General features: G+C 38.8%; 1 protein-coding gene across 2 annotated transcripts; it reads right to left on the bottom strand.

Moving 5' to 3' along the window:
- Window positions 1–1,932: 1,932 nt before the first annotated feature.
- On the bottom strand, window positions 1,933–7,523 carry LOC138358666 (uncharacterized). Of its 2 annotated transcripts, XM_069316746.1 has the most exons (4): window positions 7,325–7,523; window positions 6,392–6,511; window positions 5,613–5,829; window positions 1,933–4,015 (listed from the first exon to the last, which is right to left on the bottom strand). In XM_069316746.1, exons 3-4 carry the CDS (start codon window positions 5,767–5,769, stop codon window positions 2,757–2,759), a joined length of 1,416 nt encoding a protein of 471 aa, XP_069172847.1. In that variant the 5' UTR covers window positions 5,770–5,829; window positions 6,392–6,511; window positions 7,325–7,523; the 3' UTR covers window positions 1,933–2,756. The 2 variants fall into 2 exon arrangements, with proteins under 2 accessions (XP_069172847.1, XP_069172846.1); XM_069316745.1 differs by lacking the exon at window positions 6,392–6,511.
- Between the last annotated feature and the right edge of the window lie 10,497 nt (window positions 7,524–18,020).

Genomic DNA, 18,020 nt, shown 5'->3' with positions numbered 1-18,020 from the left:
GACCTTAGCTAGTTCAGTGTGACCTTAGCTCGTTCAATATGACCTTAGCTCGTTCAATATGACCTTAGCTCGTTCTATATGACCTTAGCTCGTTCAGTATGCCCTTAGCTCGTTCAGTATGATATACCAAATACAGTGTTTCCAGCTCGTACAATGTCAAGTTCGTTTAATATGACCACCTCGTTATACAGAGTTACCCAGAGGTCACTGTACCGTAATATTATTCTATGAACCCAATCATATGTAAAAATTTCAATAATAGAAAATAACTAAATTAATAAAAATACATGAATTTACAAAATTAAAAACTAAAATGGAGTTTTATTCATTTTGAAACTTTTTCCCTTTTAATTTTTATATATTGAGTTGATCAAATACTATTATGGAAAGAATAACCTTTGTCCTACCCAGTATATGAGAAGCAAGTTCAATACAACTTTACTTATTATAATATAAACATATCGTTCATATATAAAAAAACAAATATAATTTAAGTATATATATTTATATATTATACAGTAAAAGAGAGTGTTTGTCTGTTTATTCAATGCTGGAAAAAAACTGCTTGGGGATAGGCTCTGCCAAATTTGCAGAGGGAATGGTGTGGGGTATGGGATTAACATAGGCTTGTTGGGATGAGCAGAACTCAAAAGGGAACAGCGTGTTTGGGCCACATTCAGACCCCCATGGAAACACACAGACAGGTTTATATAGAGATATTGCCTCTATGTGTTTCTCTATTTGTTCTACCTGTTTGTTTGTGTGTCTCTGTCTCTATCTTTGCCTTTGTGTATCATTCTATGTTTCTATACCTCTGTTTTATTGTCGCCGGCTTTTAGTCTCTGTCTCCGACTCTTAGTCTGTTTCTGTCTGTCTGTCTGTCTCTCTCTCTCTCTCTCTCTCTCTCTCTCTCTCTCTCTCTCTCTCTCTCTCTCTCTCTCTGGCTCTAATTCTATGTCTCAATATCTGCATCTCTTTCCTCTATATCTATGTCTCTAATTATGTGACACTCTCTGTTTAGCTGTGTTCCTCTGTGTAACTCTTTAACTTTATCTCTCTCTCTCTCTCTCTCTCTCTCTCTCTCTCTCTCTCTCTCTCTCTCTCTCTCTCTCTCTCTCTCTCTCTCTCTCCCTCTCTCCCCTCCCCTCCCCTCTCTGTCACTCTCTCTCTGACTCTCTGTATCAGTCTCTCTGTCTTTCTGTATTATTTGGTCTCTGTCTTTTTTATACCTAAGTGTCTGTCTGTGTCTTAGTGAGGGCGTGACCAGGTGAGAGACTAGTTATAACGGGTCGGGGAGGGGAGGGAAAATTGGACATATGGGAAAGCTCTTTGGGACGAATGGCGTTTACATAATATATTTTCTTTGTTATTAACAAAGTACAATGAGTAGAATTGTTCTCAATTTCCCGAGATTAATGCTTAACATTTTACGATATTTTGAGAAAAATAGTAGGTTTAATTTTTTGTTTTCAGAGTGGCGTTAATAGTTAATTAAGACCATGTCACCCCAAACATGTTTCAAGGGTGATTACCCTGATCCGGTCATGTTGGGCACGTACCCCAAAGCAGTGAATGTGCAAAGTTCGGTAAGGTTTGTAGTTGGAAGTATCTTGCCACTAACGTCGAACAGACAGATAGACATTATATTTTTAGTATTTTGTTTTGAGATATTTGTGCCAGTTGGGAAGTTGTAAACAAAGCCAGAATCGACATGAGGGGTTCACTATAAGACCGTGCCACGCTGTACTGATTTCACTGGTGTCGAACCTCACTAGCCCATGTTGGGCATGTACCCCACAGCAATTAATGTGCAAACTTGGGTGAGGCTAGCCACAAGCCTCTGACCTGTAACGTCGGACAAACAGACCGATATATTATTTTATAGATATAGATATTAAACAGAGCTACATTCTTGGAAAAGATAAGGATATAAATCTTTTAAAATGTTTATTTTAATGATGGATAATTTAAAATTCAACATAAAATAAAGATAAAGACATAGAGATATTGGTTATGCAAAAGAGGCCAAGAGGTTTTGTGTCTTTATAGAAGCTTCAGAAGTCATGAAGCTACAGATAACAATGGTCACGCCATGACTGTCTAAAAGGTGAAGTACCAGATCTGTTAAGATGGAAGCCCAGTAGTCTGTTAATAATGGGATATAAGAGAAGACTTTGAGGCCAACATACATCCATCATCCTTCCACATTGGTCCAACCACTTGGAATGGACGGTAGAACGAGGGGTCTCGCTTAATACAGGTCGGCGTTCAATCCCCTACCGTCCAAGTGGTTGGACACCATTCCTTTCCCCCGTCCCATCCCAAATCTTGATCCCTTCCAAGTGCTATATAGTCGTAATGCCTTGGCGCTTATCCCCCTGATAATTCCCTCCCTTCCCACCCACTTGAGAGCATGTCAAGATAGTTATTTCCATGATTCACAGAACAAGATGGAAGGGTATTGGTACCTGCTTCTCTGTAAGTGTGTGGGTGAGGTAATATAGCACACAGTTCTCATAGTTTGACGTGATTTATATATCATCACCTGTAGAGTTGGTATAGTGCTGGGCTTCCTCCTTGGCAGCTCAGGTCCGCGAAAGGCTCCTTGAATTCATCTTCAAGATTCAATTCAACATAAGCATCTTTCCCTTGCCCACTTAACTGCTTCTCTGGCTCCTTCAGCAACGCTAAATCCTTCGTTCTCCCATGCTGCATAAATGTTATTGACACCGTTAGCACTTAAAATCCAATAAAAGCTAATTTGAACATGAATCGAAAACGCCATTATCGTTAGCTTCAATAAGCATGTCACAAATCCGAGAAGCCAAGAGTTCGTTGTTTCCATTTATCACTTCCTCGTAAAGCTTACCAAATGCCATCCTCATGGAGGCCCGGACTATGAACTGTAGCGCAGGACTCATCAGAATAGGTACAGCGATCCTGTAAAACATTGTTGTAATCGTGAACATGACTCCAGTCGTGGTAGCTGAAGGGTTGCTCCTGAAGTGAGTAGCCTTGCTCAGTACAAGAGAGTTTACGAATAGACCTGAGAGAAGGCCAAATGGGTATGTGCTCCGCCACTCATTCTTGAAGTGTTGGTAGTTCCAGTTGGCGATACGGGCGCCCATGGCGTCAGTGGCAGTGGTGAAGATGGAGTAATATTGCTGGAGGAGCTCCTCGAGGTGGACCTTGCGGAGGGCCGGTGTTGTGGAGCTATGGACCATAAACTGAAGGTCGAGCACCGGGTTGTGCCAGCGTGCAGCTTCCCAGTCGATAAGCATCATGCCTTCGATAGTTCGCTGACCATCGGGCGTCCGATCTCCGTGTTTAAACATCATATTATTGGTCCAGAAATCTTCATGACAGAGGCAAATGATATTTTGAACATCCTGGTTCTTCATTTGAGACTCGTACAATGTTAGTAAATTTTCTTTGCTCGCTTTTATTTTCTCCGTCAAGTTTTTGTTATCTTTATTCTCAACAATCTTTATACAGTTTTCTAGAACAATAGTCATAAGTGATGTCATCATGTTAGGATAGTTTTCAGTGAGCTTTGGAATGGGAAAGTTGTTTATGAAGTCATGGGTCTTGTCGTAGGCGTACGAGACGGCGTGGAGTCTGGCCAGACGGTCTACGGCCATAAGCGCGTGCTGGAGGTCCAGACCATCTCTCTTGTCCACAGTTTCGTACCCCAAGGGGCGAAGGTCTTCCATAATCACCACGTGGGCATCGTCAGAACTCCTGCCGTAGACGAAGGCAGGGATATCTATTCGATATTTATTGCCTGCTAACTTGGCCTGAAAGGCATTCAGTTCTGAGATTATCTGTGAGAAGATAAGAAACTCCCTCAGGTGTCCATTGACATACTTCACCTTCTCTCTAACAAAAGCTTCACCGCTGAGGAACTTGGCTACTAAGCTATAGTGAGCAGGTGTGGTGATGTTGTCACCTGTCACCATCGCTTCCACCTCCAACTTCACCAGCTCCGAGCTGAAGTTTTCACCCGGCTTGGTACCTACGGGATATAAAATAATATAACATGTTCCTTATATTCACTGTACATTGTTAGGAAAATGAATATATGTGCTAGAGCTAAACTTGCAGCCATAGATCTCTGAGACCACAAGCTTATCAGGTTAGTGCGATGGGGATCTTCATCTTCACCATACATAGAAAGAATATTAGAAATAACTGAAAGACTTATGAACACCAAACTACACATAAGAAAATGAAAAACGATGAGGTTTCGGTCCGTCCTGAGACCAGGTTCACGAAGCAGTTACGCAAGTACTTACGAACCTGTACATCTTTTCTCAATCTTTGGCGGCTTTGTTTACAATTATTAAACAGTTAATGAGCTCCGAAGCACCAGGAGGCTGTTTATAACAATAACAACAGTTGATTGACAAGTTTTCATGCTTGTAAACTGTTTAATTAATGTAACCAAAGCCGTCAAAGATTGAGGAAAGATGTACAGGTTCTTAAGTACTTGCGTAACTGTTTCGTGAATCTGGCCCCAGGTTCGTAAGTGCTTGCGTAACTGCTTCGTGAATCTGGTCCCTGAACCCTAAGGAGACGACGTTTCGGTCCGTCGTGGACCATTACCAAGTCGTGAGACAGAAGAGAGGAAGGAACATGAAAATAAATAAGGTATGAGAGCGAGGTTAATCACTCCTTAAATCAACAAAACAAATCACCTTATCTAACTTTGCCTAGACCTGACTGTGCATAAACTCCCGATAAGTGAAAATGAATTACATAAAAGATAAAAACAGTTGATTTTATTACACAGTATGAAACATGTCTGGAGGTTACCTGCTGTATCAGTCAGATAATGACATTAAAGTTTACAACTATTTCTATAAGAGAGGGAGAATGTCTGTCTATTCCAGGCTGGAGGTCAGGCGCTTGAGCCTAGCCTCATTAAACTTTGAAGTATGAATGGTCTCGTTATTGGGAGTGTCATAGGAAGGGAAAGGGTTGGGGTCGTCCCTGTACCTCCCTGAAAAGGGATACAGCCCCCAGTGCCTCTCCATGTCGAAGTCTATGAATGTGAAATGTTCAGCCGCGATTCCATAGATTTTAACATTAGTTTAAATATTATCCCGCCAAACACACACCGAAACTACGACGTTGGTACAACGTTCGAACAAGTTTTAACACCTCCTAACCAGTTATAACAACGAATATAGCAAGTTGTAACAACGTTCTAATACGTCATAAACACGTTAAGCCAAGATGTAACAACTTTATTATAAGTTGTAACAAGCGGAAAATAGAGACAGTTTCGGTTTGTGTTTCCAGGGTAGTGACTTCAGATATTGAGTGGAGGGTGAGGGGTATAGTAGAGAGAGTGGAGACAGAATGGGAGAGAGAGTTAGAGAGGAAAAAGGGAGTGAGAGACAGAGAGACATAGAGACAAAACCCCGGACACCACCGGTATCCCTTCAAGGCTAAATAAGACTTATAAGCTGGGATCGAACAAAGAACGTGAACGAAGCACTGTTTTATAATCAGTTTGGGCCAATGTTCAGAAGATGAGTTGCTTTGGGAATGACTGTAACTTGAAAGAGCATAGTCAGATGATGGGATCTTGGCAGCAAGTAACTGACCTGGGTTGACCTGGAAGGAGGTAACTTTTACACAAGTTCCTGGACGTCTCCTCGACTCGAACTCCCCAAGGATGACCTCCAGCCACACTTGAGAGATCTCTAAACTGTTGTTTGGAGTCGCAATGCCGGGAGGCAATCCTGAGTCGGTCACTGGCATGGTCTCAACTCGTCCTCATCAACAAATGCCAAATGCTCTTTAATCCAGTAAACACACGCCCTGTTTATGAATGATAAATGCTTTAAACACTAAGAACTGATGACGTTCGAACATTTCTCGAAGCAACTCAGTAAATGCTTCGCCCACATTCATCAGAAAAAACAATTGTCAATTGAACCTAAACTCTTACTCCTATCCGATCCCTAAATATATAAAATATGCTAATATACAATGACATTAATTTACAGTTGAGAAATTTACGATTTTGAATACACAGAACTTTAAAATTTATTAATGTCTCTTTGGAGTCGAAAGAGACATTAATACTCTGTCTCTTTCTCTCTTTGGAGTCGAAAGAGACATTAATACTCTGTCTCTTTCTCTCTTTGAAGTCGAAAGAGACATTAATACTCTGTCTCTTTCTCTCTTTGGAGTCGAAAGAGATAAGCTGTATGGTCTGGTCGTGTACTGACTTATTAAGCGAAATAATTGTATTATCTGCAAAAAAAAAATATTTATTAAAATAAATAAATCAAATTTATTTATTGATTTTGCTGACCAAGAGATTTCTCACATCATGAGATATCTGCCTCAAGGGCATGAGTTAAGAAGATAACTGAACCTTAAGATAACTGAAGATAACATCACGGAGATAGAGTTCTCACAGTGACACTGCCATTCTTTACCCAGGTACTCTAAGCTGATTATGTCTCTCACTAAGCTGATCACGTCTGTCTGTAAGCTGAAGCCTTTGATTATTATGCTATTTAGTGATATATTTACTATTTTATTGTTGTTTGTCATAAAGTGACAATTCTAATTGTCATAAAGTGAGATATTTCACATTGCTTATTTGCAGCCTTATTTTGAGATATATACAAGAGTTGTTACATTCTTGTAGAGCCACTAGTACGCGTAGCGTTTCGGGCAGGTCCCTGGAATACGATCCCCACCGCGAAGAATCCTTGTTACAACCAAGTACACATTTTACTGTTGAGTTAAACAGAGGCTACAGTTAAGGAATTGCGCCCAGTAAATCCTCCCCGGCCAGGATACGAACCCATGACATAGCGCTCGCAGAACGCCAGGCGAGTGTCTTACCACTACACCACGGAGACTGTTATCTGAACTTATTCTTAAAAGCATCACCTACACTTGTTCACCCAAGCTTTAAAGCACTCACTTAGTAGCCAGATACGAAGCACAGTTTTTGGTCTGATTACATATATACTTATTTTGGATATATTGGGTTACATATATACTTCTGATTTTTGGTCTGATTTTCCCTCGTTCCGTATTTCATAATAGAGTCAACAGATAATAATCAACACATGAGTATGGATTAATTGTATTATATGCGATTAATGAGCCTGTTTATGGGGTAATTTTATGCTGCTGATTATATGTTGGTTTGTTTACCTGTCTCTTTGTTTACACAGACGTCTGTCTACCTGCTTACACAGATGACTGTCTACCTGCTTATATAGATGCCTATCTACCTGCTTACATAGACGCCTATCTACCTGTGATACCCGCAACAGGTAACTCATCATACCAGCGTTTGTTGATCTCAGCTAAATTGCGTGTCTTCTCGGGGTTGGTCAATGTTGCTTGGGCTTGTACGAGCAGCGACGAAGCGCCTGAATACACGAGCCTCGCTGCCGGACTGACCTACGACTCGCTATGGACTCCGGGGGACCTAGCGAGCAGACAGGCTGAGGGACACTGTATCACTGATAATAGTGGATGGTGAAGTGATGGCTGCCAGTCTCAGTGATAGTACCGGCGCCCCCAGACACGCATTTGTTCATCTATCAGTGGTGATAGTGAACTGATTTTTGTAATGTGATAAATGTGTCATTATTGGGTGTATAACGGTCGCTATTTTCTTTATTTATTTATTTATAAAGTATTTTATTTATTTATATAGAGTATTTATATTATTATTTATTTATTTTTATATTATTTTTATCTATATTTTTTATATTGTTTGTTTATTTATTTATGTATTTAAACATTATGTATACTTTTATTTATATACATTATGTATAGACACTATGGGTTGGGAAAGCACGTTGTTAATTAAGTACCAGTGGTATCACTGTTTATGGTAATATCGTGTGACGCAAGAAGCAACACACACTCTACTCTTGTCTCCAGTTAGGAGACAAACTGTCATTGACAGCAAGAGGGGAGACATACACTTCAGGAATCTATACACCAGTTGGTTGACAGGAGGCGGGGCCAAAGAGCCGAAGCGCCACCCGACAAGTACAGCTAGGAGAGTACACGATGCTACAAATAACAAGACTACTGCAGTGGAAAAGGCCACTGGTAAAAAGAATCATTTGCAGACGAGGAGTCACAATAACGTAGCTGAAATAAGTGGCTGAAATCACAATCGACTTGAGAATGGTTCAGGACGGACCGAAACGTCGTCGTCCCTTCACTTTCTAATGTGTGGTCTGGTCAACAAAAAGAATCATTGATAAGGTACCGGTTTTCTCTCCCCAATTGAGACGGTTTTCAGGTAAATTAATGTCTTTCAAACAGCTGTTCTTGACTCACAGACGGAAGTTTCGGGTTTTAATCTTGAGACAGAAACGTTCGGGGGACTTCGACATAAAGTGTGTATATATATAACACTGGTTGTACAAATTATGAATTATAACACTGGTTCCCTGTCCCTTGACATAATAGAATTGATAATACAATTAATTAAATAAATAATGATATAGACATAGTAGTAATCATCCTTCAGTCTCGAGAGACTATGGAGCTGCGCTCTGGTTTCCAAGGCGCAAAGCCAGGGTCGTTCAATATGGAGGAGAAGCTGTTACCCATGCAGCAGGTCCCCCCCCCCCTTTCCACGTTGCTGAAATTATCCAATGGAAAGGCGACGCCAATACACATGGTTCCAGCACCGTCGCAGGAGCTGCCAGAACGAGGTCGAAGTCAACGACGTACTGCCTTAAGGGCTCCAACATCTAATTTTACCTCGAGGTTGACTCCTGAAGCCTTTCCCAAAAAAGGAGTATGGCCGCAAGGCAGCAGAGGTTTGAAATCAGGGTTTTGTTTCCCTAGATGGGCTGCCTTCCCAGGCTATCGAATCCCATCTACCCGGAGCAGCTGATTTTAAGGCGCCAGAGGCACGCCCTCTTCCCCTCTCCTGTCAGTAAAGCAGTTCCGCCAGACTTAAAGACTAAAGCCACCCGTGCAGGCCAGGAGTTGGACTTGGTTGTCAGAGGCTATTGGAGACGCATGCCGTATGGGAGCATTTTATAAGTCATTGGAGCTCGTCCCTAATTACCACCCCCTGGCTATGACAACTCCTTGAAACCAAATATTTTAATTAATGAATTAATTAATTTAATTAATAATTATCTCTTTCCTCCCCGGCGGACCCAGAATTGGGTCCGCCGGGGGTCACTTGAAAATCTGCGGGTGACCTATTTTTAAGTCTGACGAACAAATATTTCTATAAAATTCAATTCTTATCCGATCGACTTGGGGATAGTATGAGGATGTTTGCCATAAAATTAACGTTTTCTCTAATAGCCACATTAGCGTATTTAAGAGAACGGCATTGTCTTGTATCTTCGTGGTAAAACTATTGTATTGTTGACACGAGTGTAATCGACGAAGTTTCTTTATTTAATGCCGGTCTAACGCATCCTTGTGTGACATTTTATACATATATTCTTCTAGAACATTCTATTGCAAACACATTGGTACAAAAATTAAATACGTACACAGAAAATTAAGGTCACGACAGTGAAAAGAATGTAATGTTCTTCTAGAACATTTTATTGCGAACACATTGGTACAAAAATGAAATATGTACATTGAAAATTAAGGTCAGCACAGTGAAAAGAGTATACACTTTTCCGTGTTGCCACTCGATCGCCCGAAACGGTGATTCCACTTCGAGCAAGTTTTGGTCCTGTTCCTAGAGAGCAGTAAAGTGTTTTAAATAGCCCTGTATATTTAAATATTTTAGTTAGCCTTTTAGGTTTCATTTTCTATAGCACATTATAATAAAAAACTGTTATTCAAATGACGTTTATTTTATAGGAGACTCCTCTATAAATATCATATTAAAAATTTGTGCTAAGCATTAGTGAAAACAATAGACAAACATTGTTTAATAATTTAGCTTGAAGTGTAGCTACACGTTATATAATATTTGCCTTCTAGTATCAGTTGTGTTATGGATTCGTGGTGACTGAGGACTCACTCTCTCTGGAATGCATAATATATAGACACAGAACTAATATATCAGTATTTACACCGTGTTGATGAATTTTATTGTAAATGCTGAAATTCTTCACTTGCGTTAGTTAACAAGTTTACGAAGGTATTTCAATAGTGTTTAAATATTTTAGAGAGCCCCAAAAGGTTCATTTTCTATGGCAACAGTATAACAAAAAACGGTTATTTACAGACGGTTATTTTATAGGAGACTTCTCTATATTTATATCATATTAAAACGTTGTGTTAAGCATTAGTGAAGACAATAGTCAAACATTGTTTAATAACTTAGTTTGAAGTGTAGTTACACATTATATAATATTTGCCTTCTAGTATCAGTTGTGTTATGGATTCGTGGTGGCTGAGGGCTCTCTCTTTAGAATGCATAATATATAGACACAGAACTAATATATCAGTATTTACACCGTATTGATGAATTTTAAGATATATTGTAAATGCTGAAATTCTTCACTTGTGTTAATTTACAAGTTTACGAAGGTATTTCAATAGTGATTAAATATTTTAGAGAGCCCTAAAAGTTTCATTTTCTATAGCAACAGTATAACAAAAAACGCTTATTCAAATGACGTTTATTTTATAGGAGACTCTTCTATAAATATCATATTAAAACGTTGTGTTAAGCATTAGTGAAGACAATAGACAAACATTGTATAATAATTTAGCTTGAAGTGTAGTTACACGTTATATAATATTTGCCTTCTAGTATCAGTTGTGTTATGGATTCGTGGTGGCTGAGGGCTCTCTCTTTAGAATGCATAATATATAGACACAGAACTAATATATCAGTATTTACACCGTGTTGATGAATTTTATTGTAAATGCTGAAATTCTTCACTTGCGTTAGTTTACAAGTTTACGAAGGTATTTCAGTAGCGTTTAAATATTTTAGACAGCCCTAAAAGTTTCATTTTCTATAGCAACAGTATAACAAAAAACGGTTATTAACAGACGTTTATTTTATAGGAAACTCCTCTATATATATCGTATTAAAAACTTGTTAAACATTAGTGAAGACAATAGGCAAACATTGTTTAATAATTTAGTTTGAAGTGTAGTTACACGTTATATAATATTTGCCTTCTAGTATCAGTTGTGTTATGGATTCGTGGTAGCTGAGGGCTCTCTCTGGAATGCATAATACTAACACATTAGACAAAACTAAGTTATTAAAAAAAATCTTTACAAGAATCCAGTCCTCGTGGCGCAGTGGTAAGACACTCGCCCCGCACTTGGTGAGCGATATGACCTGGGTTCGTATCCTAGCCGGAAAGGATTAACTAGGCGCCAATCCTTAAACGTATTCCTCTGTTCACCCAGCAGTGAATGGGTATACCTGGTTGTTAAACGATTTGGCGGGTCGTATTCCAGGAAAAATTAAGATTAAAGACCAGCCTGAAACGCTATATGCTTGCTAGTGGCTTTACAAGAATGAAAAAACTCTTGCATTTATAAATAAAAACAAATATATATAATTCATTGTGTATTATATAAGTATGATTGTAGATATAGTTATTACACTTATTGATATCGGGGGACAGGAAGCCTATGTGTATATATTTTGGGGTTATATCGTGGCCCCCACAAGGTTGAACAACTGATGTAATTAACGATGTAACGATTGGTACTCTTATGGTTCTGTACTTACTGCCTGGTCATCGACATACGTACCCAACTATGTGTCTGTCTTGCACGAGAATCGAACCCTGGATCCCATATAATAATAATAATTTATTTAGGAAAAGTACATACATAGTTGTAGAGTTACAGTACAAACATTAAGTTTGATTTAAAGATAGAGGTAGTACATACAATACCTAAAGCGACTTGTGAGTCGAGGACTAAGCCAACTGTACTACAAGACCCTTAATAACATCAAAAATAAATTAATTATGTTTATACAGACTCACTTATCGCTATATATACACTGGGAATTTACATTATTCGTAGCCTATGTTTAAGATAAAAGTGCGGTACACTTATTGGTTAGTAAATGCACCATTGTGTTAGACATAATTTACTTTAAATTTACTTAAGGAACACTAATTTTAGGAGTCTCAACGGAGAGAAAGAATTTGACGGCTTCAGTCATTAGGCTATTCCATGCTCTAATTACCGTATAGGTGAGCATTTTCACCTATGTTTTGAAAATGCTTTTGAAAAATGTTATTATTTGAAAACAAATAATAACATCCCTACCACTGGCACCACAAGAACCAACACCGAATTAAATTTCATAATCCTCTAGCCATTTTCACCACAAAATCCTTCCCACCAACTCCACCACAACAACGACAAAAGCGCTTCTACTGATTTCACCGCCACCACAACCTCCACAATACCACGAGCATCAGAAGGATGACAGCTCCTTAGGAGCAGAGGCCTTCAGCGCCACCACACTGGAGATGTTGACCAGACCACACACAAGAAAGTGAAGGGACGACGACGTTTCGGTCCGTCCTGGACCATTCAGAAAATCGACTTGAGAATGGTCCAGGACGGACCGAAACGTCGTCGTCCCTTCACTTTCTAGTGTGTGGTCTGGTCAACATATTTCAGCCACGTTATTGTGACTCCTCGTCCGCCACTGGAGGTGTTTCTGGGTATTCCCTCGCTCACTCTTCTCCTGGTTGGCCATTCTCCCGTCAGTCTTATGGGGGAACTCAGAGGACAAGTCTAATGAAAGTCATGAGTCCAATTTCTCTCGACTCTATAAATTTCACAAGATTGTGGAAAAGTTTATACGTATGACGCCTTGAGACTTATTGAGAGTTGTATGAAATAAATGCTGATGGTTTTGAAAGTTTTGAATGCTCTAACGTAAACTTGCACTGGATTCATTACTTCACAAGAATAAATAGAGATTCAGGTCAACAAAGATTTATATGCATGACCAGCTTTTTTTCATATCTATATTATTGTTGAAGTTGTGTTTATATCTTAGAGGTGTTAATTAGTTTCTTATTAATTTTTTGTTGTTGTATGGTGATGAAAATTTGTTTATTAAACTAAGATTAAATCTGCACATATATATATATATATAAATATATATATATATATATATATATATATATATATATATATATATATATATATATATATATTATAGAATATATATATCTTCTATATATATAAGGCTCTTCAACTCTTACCTTGTCAAAAACAAGGTAAGAGTTGAAGCCTAATACTCTCAATATTTTTGCAATAAGTTCTTTGCAATAAATGTTGACTACATAAATGTTCCTGATTATTGGTGTTGATGATATACGTATTCCTAATTGTAAACTAGAGGGAGGAGACCCCGGCGGTGCCCGGGTCTTTGTCCGTTTGTCTCTCTCTCTCTCCCACGTAATCTCTCTCTCTTTCTCTCTCCGTTTAACCCTCTTCTCGTTTTCTCTCTCTCTTTCCCAATCGACAAAACATGCTCGAATAATATAGAATCAACGATATGAATGTGGAATACACCTTATCAACAAAATTACCATGAAGTTTTTTGAATTCATGTAGTGAGGAGAGAAAAGGAGAAGTACAGGGAGGGAAGAAGAGAGAGAGAGAGAGAGAGAGAGAGGAGAATGAAGGAAGGGACAACAATGAAGAAGAGAGAGAGGCTGGCACTATAAGATAAGCCAACATGACACTCCATCAACCATCAACTGCCGCCAGTACAAGGTTGTTATGCAAATTTAGTCAAGAAATATTGTCATGTATCACCTAGTTATTGATGAGAAGGTTAGGAATACGATTGTTTCATGCGTGATTAACGAGGTTGTTACATGCGTGATTAACGAGATTGTTACATGCGTGATTAACGAGATTGTTACATGCGTGACTGCAACATTCACATATAATTGGGATATATAATTGGTGAAGAGTGAAGATGGAAGGAATATAATGGCCGTACGGGTATATCTAGGGCAGTTAGACCTTAAATGCCTTATCTACGTTTTCCTAACATACAAATTATCGTTAAACACGATTAGCTGTTGACATCAAGCCAGATTAACGAGAGAGACGGAGAAGGTCAGAGCCACAACATACAACAGTGCTGAAGTTTAAGTATTTAACAAATATTAATTGCATGCAATTATTTTGCAACGTTCTTGGTTGAATTTTTTTTGGGTTTATATTTACAGAGCGTAAATGTGTTTGACCTTTTGACGCCCACACACACGCACGATCCCACATTACCAATAATACCAGTTTTACAGCTGCTGTTAATGGTTCTGAAAGTATTAATAGTAATTGTAAAAAAGGGTAAACACATACACTTGTGTATTTGTAAAATTTATGTAAGGAATTTACATAAATTTACAAATACACAAGTGTGGATTTTTGTTGTTTGTTATTATGTCTGTGAGAACACATTATCATTACTAAAATAATAATAATAATTTTTACATAATAATAAATAAAAATAACAAATAAATAGTAATAATATTTACATAGTGATAAATAAAAATAATTAAAATTTACATAATAAATAAAAATAAAAAGTAAATAATATATATATTATATTACATAAATATTTATATAAATAATACTTAATAATATAAATAATAATGAATAATATTTATTTCATTGTAATTATTATTATATGTGAGAATATAACATAAAGTACTGGTGTGTGCAAGCTTAAAAGATTTGAGACTGGAAACTTCTGCTCCTCATTAAAAACTTCTTAAGTAAAGGAAGCTTCCGGATTATTTAAACAAAAAGTTGACATAATACTGTGGCATGAGTACTGTCGGTACTTCTACGTCAGTACCTCCAAGGCACTTAGAGCAGTGTGAGATCACTCGACTGCAACAGCTACTCTGATTGCAATGCAATCAGAATGATGTGATAAATCAATGAAAATCATTTTGACGCAATGGAGTGATTTGAACTACATTGTAGCCTAAGGCAAGTGTCGGAAACTCTAAGTCACTCCATTGTCTCAAAATGATTTTAATCTACTTTGATGACGTCCTGAAACTAATAGGATAAGCTGTTGCCAGTTTCACTAATCCTTCATAAGACCCAACTGAGGGAAATAATTTCCATATAACTTTAATTATAAAAGGTTAAGCTAAAACATTAATGGAGTTACTCTCACTTTAATTCTAATTTGCATATTATTGCATAAATTATAACTACAAAACGTGTTGTTAAAGACACAGTAGTATTCATTTGAAGTATAAAAGTATAATTGCAACAAATAACTTATCAGACAAAAATACATTTCTACTTACAAACTTGACGATATTAACATATAAAAATAACATTAATAATAAAACTAAAATTATTGTCGCAAATAATATATTTAATAATTATAATATTACTATTTTTTTATCATGATACTAATAGTATTACCTTTACTTTATCCCATGGTAAGTAAATTGGAAGCCATTTTCGACGGATCAGAAGTCACTAAATCCAATATTCTCATTTTATGGTAGAGTTGTATTAGGCTTCACGCTCGTCCTAAAGCAGGTTAGTGGGCCAGATTCACGAAAGCACTTACGAACCTGTACATCTTTTCTCAATCTTTGGCGGCTTTATTTCCAATTATTAAACAGTTAATGAGCTCCGAAGCACCAGGAGGCTGTTTATAACAATAACAACAGTTGATTGGCAAGTTTTTATGCTTGTAAACTGTTTAATAAATGTAACCAAAGCCGTCAAAGATTGAGGAAAGATGAACACGTTCGTAAGTGCATTTGTGAATCTGACCCAAGGCCACGAGAGAGAGAGTTCCTTAGCTTAAATGTTAGAGAAAGTGACATGAAATTAACATCCAAAAAAATTTCCATTCTGGCCATAATATTTTGGCCTGATCGTTGGTCAATATTCTGTGTTAAGTGGTTGATGGAAATTAAAGACAAATTGTTTATAAAATGTAATACTATATCAGATTTAGATGTTATCATGGAAGCCTCATCATCTCCTCTCATAACCATAGAATTTTGAGAACTAGGAGATATCAGACGACTATCCTAAGCATCTTGCTGCATCCCATGACCTCTGAGAGAGAGGGAGGAAATTATTAGGGGGAAAGCGCCAAGCCACTACGACTATATAGCACTGGGGAGGGGTCAGGATAAGGATTTGGGATGGGGCGGGGGGAAAGGAATGGTGCCCAACCACTTGTGGACGGTCAGGGATTGAACTCCGACCTGCATGAAGCGAGACCGTCGCTCTACCGTCCAGCCCAAGTGGTTGGACAGAACGACCACCTATAACGACCCTCCTGGCCACCTATAACTACCCCCCTGGCCTCTTATAACTACCACCTGGCCACCTATAACTACCACCTGGCCACCTATAACTACCCCCCCCCCTGGCCACCTATAACTACCACCTGGCCACCTATAACTACCCCCCCCCCCCCCTGGCCACCTATAACTACCCACCTGTCCTCGTCATCACTACACTTTGTCATGTAAAATTCTTGTTGATTTTCATTAAGTAAATTTATCCCCTGAATGAATGCTTGTTAGTCTACAATGAATATAAATGATGTCTGTCTGTTATGCAATTAATGCGAATGATGCATTCAAAGGAACAATGAATTCAAACGTTCGATTACCTGTTGACAATGAATTCAAAATTATATTTTTTTGGAGGTGGGAATTAGAGGAAATGTTATTAAATGCATGTTTATATGTAGCTAGTGTGTGCTCGGGGTGACATTGTCTTCATTATACACTTATCATTATACACATATTTATGTTCTGACCTTCATCATTGTAGCCTATCCTACCTGCTCGTAGTTTTTATCATTGTAACCATCTACGCTACATGCGACTATCTTCATCATTGTAAACGTGTTCGTTAAATAATGTTTTTATGTATAATGTCATTATTACTATCCCGGGCACCGCCGGGTGAGGGGGTGGGGGGTCTATTTACTAACTTTCCAGTCATTCAACTGCTTCACTACCCTTCACCACCTCTCAAAACTTTCCCTGCCCTTCGCCACCTTCCCTATCTATACATCGTAAATCATACATCAACATATACAACAGTAGCTGCTGAAACTACAGAATACATTTGCAATAATACATAGCACTGGGAAGGGGTCAGGATAAGGATTTGGGATGGGACTAGTTGGAAGGGAATGGTGCCCCACTACTTTGGGACAGGTGGGGGATTGAACTCCGACCTGCATGAAGCGACACCGTCGATGGGTTAAGGGAACTCATGTGTCACATGTTTCTATATAGCGCATCGTAGATTAAAAAGCCACCTAGCAGAGATACAGCAATATTGCCTACCCCTGAGTGATGACCGGGCCGCAGGGACGCTGAACCCCGAAACCAACTCAAGGTATATCCTCACCTACACGATAACAGGTGATATCTCGGCACCAAAATAAAGAAATTAATGAAAATTTCATGACGAAAACAAGTTTTCAAAGAGGCGTGAAATATTCCAGATCCTTCTTGTAAATTATTCAAAGTGCAATTCGCGTTTGGGATTTTCTCATAGAAAATATTCGGCCGGACATGGTAATTTTATTTCGGAATTTATTACAAAGTGGCTTGGGTGAAAGGGAGGTTACCTTGAGGTGCTTCCGGGGCTTAGCGTCCCCGCGGCCCGGTCGTCGACCAGGCATCCTGGTTGCCGGACTGATCAACCAGGCTGTTGGACGCAGCAGCTCGCAACCTGACGTATGAGTCACAGCCTGAAGGATGGTGAAGGGAAGGGATACTATCAGAGGGAAAGCGCCAAGCCATTACGACTATATAGCACTGGAAAGGGATCAGGATAAGGATTTGGGATGGGACGGGGGGAAAGGAATGGTGCCCGACTACTTGGATGGTCGGGGATTGAACGCTGACTTGCATGAAGCGAGACCGTCGCTCTACCGTCCAGCCCAAGTGGTTGGACATTTTTGGGGGGATTGTGTAGTGATGAAGCCCCGGATGGAACCCAGGACCAAAGGATCACACGTTCAGTGTTCTGTCCGCTCAGCCACTGGCTAATAGAATGACTATAGA

The sequence above is a fragment of the Procambarus clarkii genome, chromosome 85, assembly GCF_040958095.1.
Source record: "Procambarus clarkii isolate CNS0578487 chromosome 85, FALCON_Pclarkii_2.0, whole genome shotgun sequence".
In the NCBI taxonomy this organism is placed as follows: Eukaryota; Metazoa; Arthropoda; class Malacostraca; order Decapoda; family Cambaridae; genus Procambarus; species Procambarus clarkii.
Note: the sequence above shows the minus strand (reverse complement) of the source record. Positions and strands in the feature narration are given on the sequence as shown.